Below are 20,172 nucleotides of genomic sequence, written 5' to 3' on the forward strand. Positions count from 1 at the left end.
TCTGAAGGAAGGAGATTGGCGAAGGGGCTGGGGGCACAAGGCACAACGGAGGAAGAAACGGTGGCCCATGAGCGCAATAGACGGCGGCGCTGAGGCTCTCCTTGCAGCGGTGGGCGAGACTGTAACCTAGGGTAGAGAGTTGAGAGAGGAGAGATTCTGATGAATAAGGCTCGAGGGAGAGTGGGTGATTGAGCCAGGGAGGAAGAGGAATATTTTATCCCTAAAGCTAAAAGCATCAAACGACGATGTTTTTTCAAAACCAGTCGGGTCCCGATTCAATCCGATTGACCGGTTCAATTGTTTAAATACGATTTTGATTTGGGCGATTTCTGTCGTTAAACCAAACCGCGTTACTTTCGATTCGTGATTGGATCGGTTCGATCGGCCGGTCCGGTCTGATTTTTAGAATCATGATAAGCTGGGTAAAAAGGATAAGAAGGACCATGCTTCACTAAAGATTTATGATAGCAATGTCTAAAAGAAGAAGGCGCTGAAATATTTTTTTTTTGTAACAAGACTGGACATGTAAAGAAAGATTGTCCGAAAAGAAAGAAATGATTCGAAAAAGATATTTATTATGTTTCAGTAAGTTTCGAATCAAATCTTGTTGAAGTGCAGAATAAAACCTGGTGGTTAGATTCTGGTGCAACTACTCATGTGTCACATATTATGCAGGGATTTCTTTCGATCCAGCCCATAAGAGAAACTGAAAAGTTATACATGGGAAACAGAATGAAGGCATGAATTAAAGGAATTGAGACGTACAGATTGATCCTGGACCGTGGTTGCTGTTTGAATATAGAAAAGTGTCTTTATGTTCTTGAATGTGCTAGGAATTTAGCGTCCATTTTGAATTTGGACAATGTAGGTTTTAACTTTAAGATTGGACAAAGTATTTTTTCATTGTATAAACTTGCTTACTATTATGGTGCTAGTGTTGTAGTAGATGACCTATATCGTTTCAATCTTGATGTTAGCTTTGTTAAATTCCTATTTAATATTGAACACAGTACCAGGAGTAAAAGCGATGCACTTATTAAAAATTCTGTTTTCTTGTGACATAAAAGATTGGGTCATATATCCAAAGAAAGGATGTTAAGATTAATGAAAAATAAAATTTTACCTAAATTAGATTTTTTTGATTGGGATGTGTGTGGATTGCATTAAAGAAAAGTAAATCAAAACCATTTCAAAGAATTCATCCAAAAGAAGCAGTCAACTACTTAAGTTGATACACTGATATTTGTGGTCCTTTTGATAATCCATCTTGGGGTGGTAAAAAGTATTTTATCAATTTTATTGACGACTTCTCTCGGTATTGTTATTTATATATTTTGCATAAAAGTCTCAATATGTGAATTTTTTTAAAATATTCATTAATGAGGTAGAGAGGCAATTAGATAGAAAAATTAAAGTTGTGAGGTCCAATAGAGGTGGTGAATATTATAAAAAATTTACTGAAAATGGATAATGTCAAGGTCCATTTGCAAAGCTTCTTGAAAGTTGAGGCATATATGCACAATATATCATGCCTGGTATACCACAGCAAAATGTTGTAGTTGAAAGGTTGAATTGTACTTTTATGAAAATGGTTAGAAACATGATAAATTATAGCAATGTACCTTTATCCATATGAATGTATGCATTAAAATTCGCTGCATATATGCTGGATAGGGTTCCTAGTAAAACGGTTTTTAAGACACCTTATGAACTATGGACAGGAAGAAAATCTAGTTTAAAGCATCTTCATGTTCGGAATTACCCAACAGAAGTAAGAGAATATAATCCACATGAAAAGAAGGTTGATGCAAGAACTATTAGTGGTTACTTCATCGGCTATCTGAATAAATGAAAAGGGTACATATTTTATTGTCCTAATCATAGTAGGAGAATAATTGAATATGAAAATGCTAGGTTTCTTGAAAATGGTCATCTTAGTGGGAGTGAGGAATCACGAACGGTGGATATTCGAGTGAACCATGTAATAATTCCTACACATGATAGTTTTTCTCAAGTTGTTGTTCCTATTGTTGTGCCACGGTCACATAATATGCCAAGGCAACACTGCAACATTCAAAACTCACTAGATAAACATGTAAAAGATGAGCTTAACAATGATGTACAATTTCCAAATGAACAAGTGATAGATAAGCCACAGAAAATCTTAAGAAGGTTAGTAAGACAAAAAAAGACCAATAATTTCAAATGATTTTGTGGTTTATTCACTTGAAGAAGAGTATGACTTAAGCATTGATAAGGATCCAGTATCTTTTAAGCAAACCATATAATCTCATAATTCTGAAAAATGTTTCAATGCTAAGAAAGAAGAGTTGAAATCGATGGATGACAATAAAATTTGGGATTTAGTCAAATTGTCTAAAGGTTCAAAACAAATTGGTTGTAAATGGGTATTTAAGACCAAACGTGACTCACAAGGTAATATTGAAAGGTATAAGGCTAGACTTATTGCCAAAGGTTACACTCAAAATGATGGCATTGACTACAAAAAAAAACTTTTTCACCAATTTTAAAGAAGGATTCTTTAAGAATTGTTTTGGTTTTGGTGGCTTATTATGATTTAGAGCTTCATCAAATGGATATAAAGACCGCCTTTCTCAATGGTAACTTAGAAGAAGAGGTTTATATAGACCAACTTCAAGGGTTCTTGACCACACAAAAAAAAATTGGTGTGTAAATTAAACATATTAATATATGGACTAAAACAAACTTCTAGACAATGATTTATCAAATTTAATGATACCATCTTGTCATATGATTTTGTGGAGAACATCGTAGATAGGTGTATCTACATGAAAATTAGTGAGAACAAGTTTATTATCTTAGTCTTATATGTTGATGACATACTTCTTGCTGCTAATAATGTTAGTTTGTTATATAATGTAAAGAATTTTCTCTCTAATAAATTTATAATGAAAGATATGGGTGATGCATCCTATGTAATAGGTATAGAAATATTCCGTAATAGATCACAAGGTACATTAGGATTGTCATAGAAAAGATATATCACAAAGGTGTTATAGAAATTTAGAATGGAAGGTTGTTCTTCAGAAGAGAGATAAATGTAGTCAAAGGCAATATCCCAAGAATGAATTGGAATGAAAAGTAATGGTGTCTATTATTCCTTATACTTTAGTGGTTGAAAATCTGATGTATATTCAAACATGCACTAGACCAAATATAAAGTTTGCTATTGGGATGTTGAGTTGATATCAAAGTAATCTTGGAATAGACCACTGGAAAGCTGCAAAGAAAATTTTTAGGTATTTGCAAGGCACCAAGGAACACATACTCAGTTACAGAAAATCAGATGGCCTTGAAATGGTTGGCTATTCAAATCCAGATTTTGTTGGATGTATAGACTCGAGAAGATCAACTTTTAGTTATGTCTTTATATTGGCTGGAGGAGCTATTTCATGGAAAAGTGCAAAAGAGTCTATCATTGCTACTTTTATTATGGAGGCAGAATTTGTGGCATGCTTTGAAGCTACACTTCAAGCATTGTGGTTGCAAAATTTTATCTCAAGGCTTAATATCATTGAAAGTATAGCTAAGCCACTAAGACTTTATTGAGATAATTCTATAGCTGTTTTCTTTTCTAAGAATGAAAAGTACTCGAAGGGTGCAAAATACATGAATTTGAAGTACTTGACAGTTAAGAAAAAGGTACAGAAACAAAAAAATATATATTGAACATATTGGTACTGATATGATGATAATGGAGAGGCATAATTGATAAGTCCTTGTTACCATAAAAGTATAATATATATGACCATATGTTTTGCTTATTTGTTATGATACTTGTGAATTCAATTAAAGTTATGTTTCTACTTACTTACTGGTTATCACGTTATGGTAATTACATGTAATGTTTAGAGTGATACCATGTTATTATATATCTCTTAATATACATGTTGAGTTGAGTTGATTTTGTGATACATGAAAAAAACTATGTCACTAATAGACATCTACCACCATGATCCAATTCATTCAATTCAAGTAAGGATGATGATTTGATTATTTCAACATAAATATTATGCATTTACAGTTATTGAATCTTCAAGTCACACATGGACCAAGTAGGAGATTGTAAGTTATTTTATTAAAATAATAATGTGATTCATGTAATTAATGAAACTAATTCTAATTATAGTGAGTTAAATATGATAGTTGTTACTCAATAAAAGAAATAGAATTAGTGTGAGTTTTAAAATAATAAAAATAAAGGATATTCTTCCCCCCTCTCTTCAGAATATAAATATAAAAGTTACGATTTTCAAAAAGAGAGACGTGACAAGAAAAGAAAATCTCTCTAAAAAATAACAGGTTTTGATTTTTTCTGTGCTATCAACGAGAAAGTGAAAGGAAAGAAGGAAGAGAGGGAAAAACATCCACAAACATTGGGAGACTGCCCAATGGCTCAGTTAATCAGAGCGTTCTTTGTCCAACTACCCATAATACAAAGGTTACTAGGAGCAGTGGAAGCGTGATGCTTTCATAATCTGCAAGTTCCTAAATTAGAACCAAACTCCAACATCAAAGAACAAGTATAACTCAAGAACAATCTAACATGGATCAGGATATGTTTGAATTATACTATTATGATGTGATAATCATAAATTTCAAGATTTTCTATTATTATTAGAAATAGTTTCTATATAGGTTGTAGAAACTAAAATTAATACGAGACAAAAACGAAAATAATCTCCTAAAATCGAAATTCTGCATAACTTGTTTATTCAAGTCTAAAAAGTAGTTCCTTTATTCGACTCTCCTTCTTAACTCACTTAAAAAATTTTTCACTTGGTTCTCCTTAACTAGGTTGGGTTAGCACCTAGATGAGTGACTAAGTTTGGGATAGCTTAGGTAAAGTTACAAGAGAGTGAGTCTCTTTGTATTGGTGAATGTAATCCAATTTTATCATAGTAAAAATTTCACCATTATTGTGGTGGAGACTCGATGTAGGTTACATTGTACGAAGTACCCGAATTAGGATATATCGTGGTCTTACTTTTCTTCTTCTTCTTTCTCTGCCATTTCAATTATGTTCTGCACTAACGAGACAAAACTGAAAATAATCTTATAATACGAAATTCTGCATAACTTATTTTAAAAGTGGTTCCTTGATTCAATCTCCTTTTTAACTCACTTGAAAATCTTCAATTATGATCCTTTAAAAATTTTTGTGTATATATATCAAAATTTTTGTTTGTGAATCAAAATTTTTATGCTTTCGTTTTTAGAATAGAGTAAATAGCCATTTCTGACCATGAAAGATTTGGACGACGCTGACAAAACTGACCATAAAAAATTGAAACTAAAGTTATACCCATATAAAATATGTTTTGTCCGACAAAAATAACTAATTATTAAATTTTTGTTCATAATTCCATAAATACCCCTATCTTTTTATCTTCTTTTATCTCTACACCCAATCTATAGCCCTAACAATTTAATCCCGCTCCCTCCTCCTCTGCCTCTACCTTCCAACCTTCTCCACCGTCACAATCCCCTTCCACCACCACCATTCCCTCCATCCTCCTCACCTCATTTTTCCTTCAACCATCACCAACTCCAACACCACCACCACTCCATTTCCTTCCTCATCCCTCCTCTCCAACCACCTCTTCTACACTATTGAAGACCTTCCTCAGTCCTCACAAATATATGTTTATTACTATGTTAATATATGTTGAGAATGTCAATGAAAATTGAGAAAAAGTGCAGGAACCTGAAAGACACCAAGTTGTGCATTAAAATCAGATTCGGACATGATAAGAAGCAAAGAAACATGAAACATATGACCAACATGCACACTTATATGCTTATCCCTCTTTGTTCTTTCAACAAAATCACTCATTCCCCCATCAAATGAGAACACATCAGAAGAATTTTAATTCTTTAGTGTAATCAAAATGCACATTCTCTCTAACCACCACCAGCTCTTCCACCCACAGCTTCACCAAACAAACTCCCAAAATAGTTGCCACAATCAGAACCAAGAACAGAACCATGCACAAGTATGCAGCACTCAGAAGCCCAAGCCCAAATTTCTTAAAGAAGAGTGCCATCGTGGTGGTGGTTGTGGTAGTTCCTCTTCCATGATGAGCTTGTTGATAAAATTCTAATGATTCTACGGTGGTGTATTTGGTTTAATAATAATAATAACATCCTTCTTTTCTTTGTGTCTAAAAATATGAGAGACAGTTTATTTGGTTTAATTTTGGGTTTACTTGGTTCTGTTTTATTTGTGAGGACTGAGGAAGGTCTTCAATGGTGTGAAGGAGGTGGTTGGTGGGGAAGGTGAGGAAGGAAATGGAGCGGCAGTGATGATGGAGTTGGTGATGGTCGACGGAAAAGGAAGGGTGAGGGGGCTGGAGGCGATAGTGGTGGTGGAAGGGATTGTGATGGCGGAGAAGGTTGGAGGGTAGAGGCATAGGAGGAGGGAGGGGGATTGAATTGTTAGGGTTAGAGATTGGGTGTAGAGATAAAAGAAGATAAAAAGTTAGGGATATTTATGGAATTATGAACAAAAAATTAATAATTGGTTATTTTTGTCGAACAAAACTTATATTATATGTGTATAACTTTAGTTTCAATTTTTCATGGTCAGTTTTGTCAGTCCATATTTTTCATGGTCAGAAATGGCTATTTACTCTTTCAGAATATATATAAGAGAAGAAGAATATAAAGAGAAGACGATGATGATGATAACGAAGAAGAATGAGAAAGGAAAAAAAAAGAAAAATAAATCAAATAAGAGAAAAAGATGTTGAAAAAAAAGAAGACAATAATGACGATGTTGTTGAAAAAGAAACGTGCGAAAAAAGAAGTTTGAAGAAGAAGAAAAAAAAAGTTGAAGACAAAGTTGTTAAAAAAAGAAAAAAAATAAGAAAAAATAAAAAAACACGTGTATCTAACTTAGTTAGGACTTGATCAATAAATTATTTGATCGGATAGTTTTATTTTTTTTTTATTTTTTACCATTCATATAACTTTTTAAGAGAAATGGTGTTTATACTATTTTTCCTTTTTAATAGTTAAGTTTTTCTTATCATTTATTTTTAATATTAAAATAAAAAATATATAAAAGTGATATATATAATAATTTGCTCCTCGATAAAGCTGGTATATATATTGTCCTCAAATAATCACGTAAAAATAGTGCAGCAGAGGAATCGGCTAATTTTTTTGGTTATGGAAGAGGGGCAGGTGTTGTGCCGGGTTATGGAATGTGGGGGTGCTACACCGAATTGTGGGAAGGAAGATATCGGACCCTCCGAGTTCTTTGTTTTGAAAATTTTGTAAGCAAATAGAATGGTCCGTTTTGCTTGTATACAAAATTCACATGGGAGAAATCGGACTGTGCGATATGTCTTCATCAAAACGGAAGGTCCGTTTTCTTTGTTGGTTTTTTTTTGTTTTTATTTCGTTATACTAGTCGCTGGGTCCGATTTCTGCTTGAGAGGGATTTTTTTTTAAGTTATAGAAAATCGGAAGGTTCGAGTTCCCATCCGCAACTCACAGGGTTCGATTACTGTGTTCCTGATACTACAGCCCGGTAAAACTCTCCTCCTCTCCATATCTGCGTCCTACACTAACGATGCCTCCATAATAAAATTAATTTGCGCAGAGGAATCAGATGGCTCATGTTGCTGCGAGGAAGACCACTTGATTGCTAATTATTCCATATAGCTATGCTATAGTTAAAACTTAAAAGTAATTTTATTATCAAATTATAAAATAACTTTGTTACATGGATACTAAAAATTAGATGTCAATCAATTATTTATACTTTTTTTCCCTTTACAGTAGCTTTTAAATCGATTAGTTGAATTATTCCATCATAAACCGTAATTTTATTTAAAGATTTATTATTAGTCAATAAATTATTACATACATCAAATAAAATTTAAATCTCAATTAGTTAAATTATTCTATTATAAACCGTAATTTTATTTAAAGGTTTATTATTAGTCAATAAATTATTACATATATCAGATAAAATTTAAATTTCAAAATTTTTTTAGGTTTAATTACTCTATTAGTCTTTATAGTTTTATCGAATTTTCAATTAGGTCTCTATATTTTTTTTCTTTTCAATTAAGTCCCTATACCATATTAGATTTTGTAATTAAGTTCCTACCGTGACAAAAATGTTGAAATTAACAGAATATTCTGTTAAACTATATAAAATATTCAGTCAAGTATTAGGCATACTCGTTTTGTTTAACGGAATATTCCGTTAATTCTAGCATTTTTATAACGATAGGAATTTAATTACAAAATCTGATATGGTATAGGGACTCAATCGAAAAGAAAAAAAAAAGTATAGAAAACTAATTGAAAATTCAGTAAAACTATAGGGACTGATAGAGTAATTAAACCATTTTTTTAAAACTGATTAATAAATTAACTATTTAACCGATCCAAATTGGTTTAATCATTTGTTGAACGTGTATTAAAATACATAATATATCAGTACGGCTAGATATCCTTTAAAAGTGATCCTTTATTAAGCTTTTTATTACAATAATTTTAAAAAAATGTAAACAAACAAATCTAAATAGATTTAGTGTCTTTTTAAAATTAAATACACATCTAAAATACAAACTAGATAAAAATAAAATTAAAAATTAAAAATTTTTGTTTCAGTTTTACCATTTTTAATTATTAACAGATTATCATTTAAATACACATCAAAAAATATAAATTCAGTAAAATTGAAAATTTTAATTTTAGAATTCAAAAAGTAAATCTTAAGGGGTTTTAATTAACCCACACTGCAGAAAAATCCCTAAAAGAGATTATAAAGCTCCCAATCCAGCCGTCATCCTCCGAGAGCTGCACGCCGTCTGTGGGATTCTTCGTCTGTGCTGCCTTCCTCCTCATCACCACCTTCCTCCTAGTCGTCGCCACTTCTCGGCGCCGCCGTATTATCCTCAAAGAGCTACACGCCGTCCGTGTGATTCTTCGTCCGCGCCGCCCCGTCATCCTTAGCGTTGTTCATCAGCTTCGCCGTTTCTCTGCGCCATCGTCGTCCACCTTGCTCATCCTTGGCATCACCTTCCTTCTCGCTCGCTTCGTCCTACTTCTCGGCGCGTTCGTCCTCATCAACGTCGCCAATCCTTCTGCGCCGGAAGTGGACCTCAAGTATTTTGGATGTGTTTAAGAGAAAGCGATTCATAGTTAACTGCATGTATCTGTTTAGTTATTCAATTACATTGATTTTGCATGCCATGTATAACATCCTAATTTGCATTGGAGAATGGTTTAGGTAGAAGAACAATTTAAAGAATCACCATCCTCAAATTGTCAATACGGTGATATCTGCAATTACAGCCACTACAAGGGTTTAAATTTCTGATTTATGATTTTGGATGTGTTTTAGAAATATTTTGTGTATCACTTTATAATTTTAGATGTGTTATAATTATTTTTTAATGTTTAAATTTAAATTTTAAATTTATGATTTTGGATGTGTTTCGAAAATATTTTCTATATAACTTAATACTTTTAGATGTGTTACAATTGAAAAAAATTACGGCCACTGCAAGGGTTGTAATAAACTCTAAAATTATTTCATATATTGTAACACCCTCACTATCAGAATGTCACACTTCCGGCTGTGCCACTCTGATAGCGAGAATATTACAACGACTTCCATATATATAATAATAAGCTATGAGCCTTTAACTCAAAAAACCGTATCGCTGTTCTTTTTGAAAATAAAAAAAAAAATACTTTTTTCAATAAAACAAACAAGCATATGCCTAAACAAAACTTTGTACTCAAGTAACTTATACATATTATATCCATACAAATCATACAACTCATATATCGTCTATGATAACCCATTAGTGCTTCCATATACATAATTCACTAGTGTTAAATCGGCCAAATTTAATACCAGAAAGTATGAAATGATAGACTAATAGCATTAATCAATAGACCGTCATGTGCATAAAGCTCTAATTCTCGTTGTTCAAACAAGACTACTACATGACAGACGTTCAGAGTATGCAACTGAAGCATAGTCAGTCAATTACTCAGGCTTTACAGGAAAGACTACTTTGATACCATAATAAGTAAAAATTCAATTAATATAAAAGTCTCTAAAAAAATATATCCTTGAATAAATAAAATAAATCATAAATAATTTATTATTAAATTTCTAAAATTTGGAGTCTTACATATATTATAAAGTTGAGGAATTAATATTAAATATCTAATTTATTTTTGTATTTTCTAGTAGTTTTGATGGTCTTTTATTCCTAATTTGCATCGGAGAATGGTTTTGGTAGAAGAACAACTTAAAAAATCATAATTCTCAAATTGTCAACACTGTCTGCAATTACGGCCACTACAAGGGTTTAAATTTCTTATTTATGATTTTGGATGTATTTTAGAAATATTTTGTGTATCACTTCATAGTTTTAGATGTGTTACAATTATTTTTTGTAACACCCTACTACACAGAGCTTTACGCTTAAGTCGTAGAACAGAGGTAGTGTGGTGTTACAGATCTCTAATCAGAAAATACATACGTATAATAGTGGAAAAATACGATATACTAGGAGTCTTGAAAAACAGGTAAAGCAAAATCACAAAATTTAAAGCGCAACACTCATGAAACGGGATAACTTGCGTGCTAAGAAACCTAAAGGTCATAGACATAAATAAGCGAAAGAGGGAATAGAGAGCCGAGAATACAGTATAACTAGCTCCTGACTCAGCTTGCGAAGCCAAGGCTGGCCGGAGGATATATACATACATATACAAGTATCCCAAAATACCCAAAATATAGAAATAAGACCCTAACTCTCCTGTAACCTCTATGAGGGACAAAATAATCAAGTTTCTTGGAGAGAAAACTAAGTAGATAAGTACATATATACATAAACTAATAATCCAAAAGAACCCAGGGACTACTCCGCTTCAGGAATCCACACGCCTAGCGAGGAGCCTCTCGACCTGCATCTGAAAACAATAACACAGTATGGGTGAAAACCGAAGGTTCTCAGCATGGTAAATGTGCCACGCACATAATATATAAGGTTCTGGGAATGCCAGAGGCAATCCTAGAACTCCAATATACAGTTATAAAACTTAAACTCTGAGTAGAAGCCATAAAAGGTGGTAGGTGACCTAAAAAGTTCTAAACTTATTTACTCTAAACCTAACATTAACACCAAATCGGTCCACCTTTCCTCTGCTTCTCCATCACCAATGATTCAGCAGAGACAAACAACCAAACAATTTCACGCACAAGTAGGAAGCAGATAGTGCAAGTAGCAAATATAACAGGTAGCATAAAATATATTCAGTTAGGCAATCCCAAGTAATGCATAGCAGACAAAACAAACAAATGCACATGATGTATGCCTGTCCTATGGCTGATGAGGCTCATCTATCGGTTATCCAGCCAACCCGACAAGTTCGAAAACCTTAGACTGTCCCTCGTCGCGCATCCCCATGAGTCTATGCATGGATTTCTCATTCATTCATCATTTATACAATCATTCATTAATTTATATATCACTCAATGGGGGATATCCATTCTCGGGAATTTATATGTGCTCGGTCACCCTTACGACGTAGGGTCAACAGAGTATCGAGTTTCAACCTGGAACACGTGGTGGCAAGCCACAATTCTGTTACCTAGAGAAACTCGTATCTCAGATATCATTAATTCATAAGCCGTTTAATGTTCATAATCATTATATAATCATTCATCAAAGCCATGGCATCATAACTTCATTTAACATCTACATCTTTTTCTTATAACTCATCATGTTTGCCCCTTTCTTCATTCCCAAGTTACATTATTTCCCTAGCTTCAACTAGCTACTAGACTTAGTATTATACTTTATGACCAAAAGGATGAAAATAGAGGTTTAGAAGTCTAAAATCTGGTTTAAAACACAAAAATTCAGTTTTGCAGGAAACAGGGGCCACGCGTACGCGTAGGCTACGCGTATGCGTGGGAGTATAAAAAGGCAGCTCGCGCGCGCATTCCCTTACCATGCGTACGTGTGGTCATGCATGCTGGTTCATTACGCGTACGCATATAGCTACTCGCGCAGTTCAAAATTTCATACCACGCGTACATGTGGGCCACACATACGCGTAGACGTACGTTCCTAAAAAAAACACAGATCACCCAGAAAGCTGCACAAACCTGTTATATCCACCTGCATAATACATGTTTCACACCAGAACTTCCGACGTGCATAATTCAATCATTTTAAATCGTTTTTCTTCCCTTCTTCGAACGGCGTAAACTTTACAAATCCAATTTTCATTGAAAATATGTTAGAAACAATTTGAGGGTCCAGAAGCCAAGTTATGCCTCGCTGAAGTTCGGCCAAAAACCAACTTTTTCAAAAGCTTCAAAACCTCATTTTCTTTCCAAAACTCATTCCCACTAAATTCAACATACCCATAACCATCAATATAACTTACCCTTAACAATAGCACAACAATCCTTGCAGTCCTATCATTTCCTTAGCTCAATAACATCTCATTTCAATCCAATCTTTACAAGTTTAATCACAAACTAATATCAATCTATATACATATATTGCCATGATCATAAATTCTCCAACCATCATCACATCATCATTCATTGTATCAATACCAACAAAATCAAGTAAACACCACTCAAGCTCAAACCATATCATTATATTGCCATGATCATAAATTCTCCATCCATCATCATTATACTAGCATATATATATATATATATATATATATATATATATATATATAACCAAACCTCAAGAAGACATCATAAATTCACCATATTCCTCAACACATGCCCAACATCAAATTATCCATCAATATCATAAAGACTAATCATTTAACATATTCAACCACTTCAACTTATCCTATAGTTCTCTAGCCTAAGTTTTCACAGAGCATTACATATTAAATGCGCGAAACCTAAACCATATCTTGGCCGATCACCACATTTGGTCCAAGGCAGCTACCTAAGCCACACACACAGCCCCACAAGTTTCAAAAATCACTAAGTCCTTAGCACCAATACTCCACCAAACCTCCAATTGTCTACAATTCAAAATTCAGAATTCAGAATTCAGAATTCACCTAATAAAATCAAGAGTTGGCTAGGTTAGGTGATCCTTACCGCACCCACGCACAAAGCAACTCAAACCCGATAAGCTCCGCAAGCTAAATCGAACCTAAAACACCAAATTTGGCAAAATCTCATTACAAGGGCTCAATTTCAAAAATCAAAAGGGGGTAGAGAATCTGAGATGAGATTGTGACTTACCCGTGAAATTGATCCGATAGAAACGTAGAGCTCGACGCGCTGGACGCATGGCCGCAAACGGTGCGGCGATCGGAGCTCAGACGAAAGAGTTATGGTGGTTTATGGTGATGGTGAGGGTTAGGAAGCTCTCCTCTCCCCATTGCTGTTTCAGCGTGTTTCTTAGCTGAATGGGGAAGGCGATGGCTTCTGCCCAGTTAAGTGATTGGGTTCGGTTGGGCCCACAGGTCTGGTTCAACCGATTCGGTCCATCCGGCCTAATTTTGGGACAAATTTTTTGAAATTAGTATCAAAATTTTCGTTTTGAAGAGTTCTACCCTATTTTAATATTAGATTTATATTTTTAATTTTCTAATTAAAATTCGATTTATTGACTAATTATTTACTAATTTTAGCGGGGTTTACATTTTTTAATGTTTAAATTTAAATTTTTGATTTATGATTTTGGATGTGTTTCAAAAATATTTTCTGTATAACTTATTAATTTTAAATGTGTTACAATTGAAAAAAAATTACAGCCACTGCAAATGTTGTAATAAACTCTAAAATTGTTTCATATATCACAAAGTTGAGGAATTAACGTTAAATATCTAATTGGTTTTTGTATCTTTCACTACAGAGGAATAATACTCTTCCATATAAATTTTTGTGAAGAACGTGAGAGAAAAGAAAGACAAGAACGTATAAGAGAAGGGAGAGAGAGAGAGAAACTTACAGAGAGAATGAAAAAATAATAAAATTATTATTTTATGAAGTGTGTAGAAAATTAAAAAAATTTTAATATTTAAAATTTAAATTAATTTTAATTACTAATATATTTAATTATAAACTAAAAGTATATTTTAGTTAAAATTTAATTAAATAATATTATTTGAATTAAAAAACTGATTAAAGACACATTTTTCATCATTTGTCCAAACTCCAAAGTCAAAAAGAGGAACCTCATCTAATGCAAACTTGTCCAAAAAAAAAAGGGATATTATATGTGTGTGGGTGCGATGTGTGTGAGTGTGTAACTTAGGATTGGGAATTGTTGTCCAATCCATCGACAAAAAAAAAAAAAAAAACATGTTAAAACTTGAAACTTATTGGTTTTGGTATTAAAGAAATGTTAATTACGGAACTATTGGGCTTTACTACCAAACTGAACCCAATCCAAGAAAGTTTAATTAGAGCGGTTCGGGTCAGGTGAATCGAAACCCAGCAAGAAATGAACCTTCTTTGTTGCCTTCTTCGGCGCCTCATGAAACCGTAGTGACTAGTGGAGTAGTGGCGGCAATCTGAATCCTATGGCGAAAAACAGGAACAAAAAGAAGCGAAACGGTGCCGTTTCCATGGACACTACGGAGACATCGGTTTCCGAAGCACCTCAAGGTATTTATTACTCTATTCTCCTCCTAATTCCCAAGTAATAACAAACTTAATTAATTAATTAATTAATTTTATATTTAGGGTTTATGGTTGGTGTTGCACCAATGGATACATCAGAATCAGGAGATCAAAGCACCTTTTCTGCTGCTACCAACATGTAAGTCGTAATTTAGATTAATTTTCAGTCATCTGCAGTTTTATGTATGGCTTTCGAGTAATCATTGTGAAATTGCTAATTACTTTTGCGTATGTTGCAACACGTTCATTATTAGTGATACTAATTAGATTATGATTTATGATTACATAATGTTTTCAACAAAGTAACAAACTACTGATAATGATGGACCAATATTTTTTTTTTATAACTGCTGATCAGAAGTTTATGTTGAATGTGGTTTTACCAATTATTAAAAGTTATAGCCTGGGGCTGCAACTTCACTGTATGCTTTGACAGTTACCAATTTTCCATGGGCTGTGCTTGCGAATTAGGGTTTTGGAGGGAAATGGAATATATGGAAGGGTTTCGAAAGTAAAAGCCTCTAAGAAAAGAGTCTTCACTTAACACATTTCGAAACTTCACTTACATGCAGATGTATTCATGCGAAGTTGATAGTTGAGAACTATTAGCTGAAAATTTAGTCAAACATGGCAAATTATCCAACGGATATTAACTGTCAACTTTACATAAAGACAACTAATCACGATTCATATGCATTTATGATTTATATCTCATCATGCAGGGCATGTTATTTGCAAAACTAATGCTCAAGTCTCCTTCATTGTCATTAATTAACCTAAAAATGATGCATAAATTACTTTCTTTCTCTGATAGTTAAGATTTAAGGCTGCTTTTTGTATTCGCTCTTAAGTTATGCGACCTATCATGAAACAGGAACATGAAGCAGAAGGGAAGGCCTATGAAGAGATCCAAAAATGTCCGGAAGATGAAGGCAAGAGCAAAAGCCATATCCGCAAACGAGAAATGTGCTGTGAAGATTGCGAAAAATGAAGACAAAAAAGTGAGAGTTCTGTCTGCAAAAACACTCTATGAATGATTTGTTGGACGCCTCCTATCCTTAGTTTTGAAAAATTTTACTTATTGATCTTGCTAGCATTTAGTATATAGTTTTGTTGTTCATGTGTCTAAGTTCATTTCTATTATTAATTCAAGTGCGTTCTGTTTTTGATCTCCCATTATATATAAGATAGAGATAGTCTTTCTTTTTGCTGTTACCTTAGACACATGGAATAACTTTTTTTTTATAAACTAATGTATCAATCTTGAATTTGGATCAATGCATTCCATTTTTAAATTTATTGATCCAAGGAGAAATCCTCTTATTTTATTCTGTGAAGATGAATCCTCATTTGAAGGGATAATTGCTTCAATGTAAATTATGGATTATGTGATTTTTTTTTAAATTTTATATTTCAATATTTTGGTGGTGTTTTTAAATGATCGTGTTTTGCATAATTCAGAACATATTGTGTCATACTTTAGTGGTCAAAGTCAAAAGAAAAATACGAAGTGAAAGATAATTTGTTTATCCAATGTGATAAAGCGATGAAATATTCCGTCTTAAGGTGTGTTGTTTTACTGGGCAATAAAAATGAGTTGGAATTTTTTGTGACGAAATTATGTATTTTTATACAAGGAGTTCCTTTATACAATTTTCTGCCCCAACATACTTCTCAACCATATGCTTGGATGGGCTGAAATTGTACATAGATGAGTTTGATGGAATTATATTTACAATTTATTCTCCGTTATAATACCAAAATATATATATATATATATATATATATATATATATATATATATATATATATACAATTTATTCATGCAAAGTTTTCCCCTATTTTTATCCCTTAATAAAATATTGAGAAGGTTAAATGGTGTAGAAATTTTTATAGATAAATATATTATAGTGTATAAAATTATAAGTAGATTTCATTAAATGCTTGGTTAAGGGATATAGATGTTAGATATGGAAAACACTAGGCCTATGTCTGTGATTAGCTAGTCAAATATATTTCAATTTCAGCTTAGTATTGTCACATGAGTCATTTACAATATTAGTTTCCAAAGTTTATTGAAATAATCCTACTACGATTACAAAAAATTATTCATTAATATTCTATAGTATAGATTATATGTTGAAAAATAAAATATACAATAAAATATATAAAATAACATATATATGTATAAATACATAATGATTGATTTTGATATGTACAAAATATTTTTGTTATTGAAATATATTTTTAGAATGTTAGACGTAAAACTAAAACGAATAAAATATTGTAGTTAAAATTAAATTAAAAACATAAAATTATCAGGTATTTATTTGGAAATATATTAATGCATTTATTTGAAGGATCCGAAATTATTATTTAAGTAAATTATTAATATATTAAAAATTCCAAACTTTCATACCACTATATTCAAGTTTGCTCTCCTCAAATTTCATGTGTAAAAACCAATTTAATTCTCAAGTTTAAAATTAATCAATCTAATCCTTAAGTCCCTCAAATGATTCATATGTTAATATTGTTACGGTCATAATTGTGGGGATCATTAATAGTTGGCTATGACTGTATTAAAATAAGAGTAAACATTTATTTTTGACCATAAAAGATTTAGACCTTAATAAAAGTAATGGCCTGCTACACATATAAGTCTTTTTGGCTTACAAATTATACAAGTTGTCCAAGTCTAACAAAAAACGACGCGCACCCACACTCTCCACACTCGAACGTGAAAACTACTCGCGTTACTCAACCGTTTCACTTTTCCAAAGCGCGTTCATAATGAAAAATTCTTCCTCTTCTTCCTTGATCAATACACAAATCCTCGAGATTCAAACGACATTCAAAACAACAAAAAAAAAAACTCTCAAAAAACCGTCCAAGTCCTCGCAAAAAGTACAAGAAATCAAAAAGGAAATATTCAAATCTCCGTCAAAAAACACCAAAAAGAACGAACAAACATCATTCAAGGTACTGTTTCGTTTTTCTTCTAGATTTTTCACATTTCTATTTCTGATTTCAAAATCGAAGTACTATATCGTGGTATTTTTCTCTCTATTTCACTGTTCTTGGTTTAAATCTCATATTAATGTTCTAATGAAACTATTCAACTCGTTTATGCTATTTTACGTAGTTCTAGTGAAATGATATTTGGGTGTATATATATAAACTCTGTTTTGTGAATGTTTGGATGCCTTTTAAGTAGGTTTGTATAGATATAAACTGTGTATGGAACATTTCTAGGTGTATATGTCAGTATGGAATGTGACTGTTGCTTCTAGTGACAATTTGAACTAAAATATCATTCTGAACTCGTTTAATTTATGATTTTAGTTGTTTGGTTGAGTTGAATATGACTTTGAACTCATTTAATTTTGTTTAATTGAAAAAAACAAAATGTGTATAGGACTAGATTTGGGTATTTGTGGCTGGTATTTGGATGCACGTGACTGGTTTTTGTGTGTATGACTCTGGTATTTGGGTGCATTTTTTATCTATTGACAGTATTTCTTTTTCCTTGCAATAAAAATGACGAGCAAAAACCAAGGTGGAAAAAGATAAACATAAGTGAATATATATATACTAGAACAAGTCAATTTTTCCTAATACAAATATAGGTTATTTAAATGACTCTAATTTTGCTTTGTTTACAGCAAAACCAAAGACTTGAAGTGTGCTACCAGACTACTGAGCGAAAAATTTAAAAAGATGAGTGAACCGAAGAAAGCGATCGTTCGTGAATTAGGATTTGGAGGACTCATGCACATCCCGCCAATGAATGTGCCTCACAAACTTTTAAAGGAGTTGGCTAACTCCTTTAAATTGGGGAAAAACACACTGGAAATCAGCTATGGTTCCTTTAAGGTTACACCCAAAACAATAGGGCTTGCCCTTGGCCTCAATGCATCAGGTAACTGATTACAGAAAACCTATATAGTTCCATTCTCTGTGATATAAGAGTGATATTTGGGTGCATCTGAGTGATATTTGGGTGCACATGAGTGGTATTTGGGTGCATATGAGTGATATTTGGGTATATTTCATTTAATAAATTGTTTTCTTTTTTGTAGGAGATCTATTTCGTAATAAAGTGAGTTATAAAAATCTTTCGGAAGAGAACCAACTCATTTTTAGAAGGTTTCAGGGCAACACTTTGAAGCAGCTGACTGATGAGATGATGAGTATCAGTGTTGAAAGTGAATAAGATCGGCTGATGTTAAAGAGGATTTTCATCCTCTATATTCAGATGGCGTTCTTGTTGCAAAGTACAATAACCAAAGTATCTCCTGTGCACATAGCTCTAATTTTTGAGATGGAGAAAATAACAAAGGGGAACTAGGGGGCCCATGTGCTGAATTTCATCATTAAAGGCATAACAAATTACCGTCTCAAAAAGAAAATATCAATCGACGGGTGCCTCTATGCCTTGATGATAATTTATTTCCATCTCGCAAAAAACAAGGAGAAGAAGGGAGAGGAAAAAGCTGCAGTGCCCTGGGTTAGCAACTGGAATAGAGAGCAGCTAGTTGCAAGAATTAGAGCAGAGATAGATGGCCATATGGTAAGGAAACAGAATACCATCTCTAATTTGTGTGTGTTTTATTTATGTACATGTTGTAAACTAACATTTCTACTGTCTCAGGGCATCGTCAGGATGGCGGAAACAAAAAAGAAATTAAAAGAAATGAAAGAAAAAGAAAAGAAAGAAGAAAAGAAAAAAAAAAGAAACCAAGTTCTTCCTCTGAAAATGATTCATCAGATACTAATATTGACGTTTCCTCTGAGTCTGAGTCGGAAGAAGAGTCAGAGAAAACTACAAGGAAACAACCAAAATAGGGAGCCAAAAAGTAAGTAATATTTTTGGGTGCATTTTGTCAGGTTTAGGGTGTTTTTCTCTAATAATTGTTGGTTTCCAGAATGGAAACGAGAAAGAGGAAGCAGATTTTAGAAGATTCCAGTTTAGAAAGAAAAACTGAATCCACTGATGAGTAAGATTCTGAAATTGTCATCACTTTCTTTCCTGTCTTTATCAAAATTTAATGTCTTAACACAAGGTTTCTCATTTAATTTCAGGAGTGAAGAATCCTTGCCAGTTAAAAAAAGAAAAAACAAGCAAAAAAATTCACACTGCCGCCAAAAAGTATGAACTGCCTTCAACGGTATCTCATCATCAATATTGTTGTATTTGTCTGATTCATAATTTTTTGATTTTCAGGACGCAATCCAAAAAAAGAAAGCACATCATTGAGAATTCGTCTTCAGAAGAAGAAAATCAGTCATATGATGGGTAAGATACTTTCTAAAGCTATCTTAAACTCTATAATCAAAACTATATTTTGTTAACATATACTTTTCAATGTACTGTCAGAACTAAAATTGGAACTGAAACAATCGAAGGATTTTTAAGACAACATTAGCAAAGGTATGTTGAATTTGGGTGCATATTAACTTTTTTAAAG

General features: G+C 32.8%; 1 protein-coding gene across 1 annotated transcript; it reads left to right on the forward strand.

Moving 5' to 3' along the window:
- The first annotated feature begins 14,494 nt into the window (after positions 1-14,494).
- On the forward strand, positions 14,495-15,996 carry LOC107611828 (uncharacterized). The gene is made up of 3 exons (XM_016313720.2): positions 14,495-14,686; positions 14,765-14,840; positions 15,576-15,996. Exons 1-3 carry the CDS (start codon positions 14,602-14,604, stop codon positions 15,736-15,738), a joined length of 324 nt encoding a protein of 107 aa, XP_016169206.1. The 5' UTR covers positions 14,495-14,601; the 3' UTR covers positions 15,739-15,996.
- Positions 15,997-20,172: the final 4,176 nt, after the last annotated feature.

This window comes from Arachis ipaensis, chromosome B8, assembly GCF_059453495.1.
Source record: "Arachis ipaensis isolate K30076 ecotype BB chromosome B8, ASM5945349v1, whole genome shotgun sequence".
In the NCBI taxonomy this organism is placed as follows: Eukaryota; Viridiplantae; Streptophyta; class Magnoliopsida; order Fabales; family Fabaceae; genus Arachis; species Arachis ipaensis.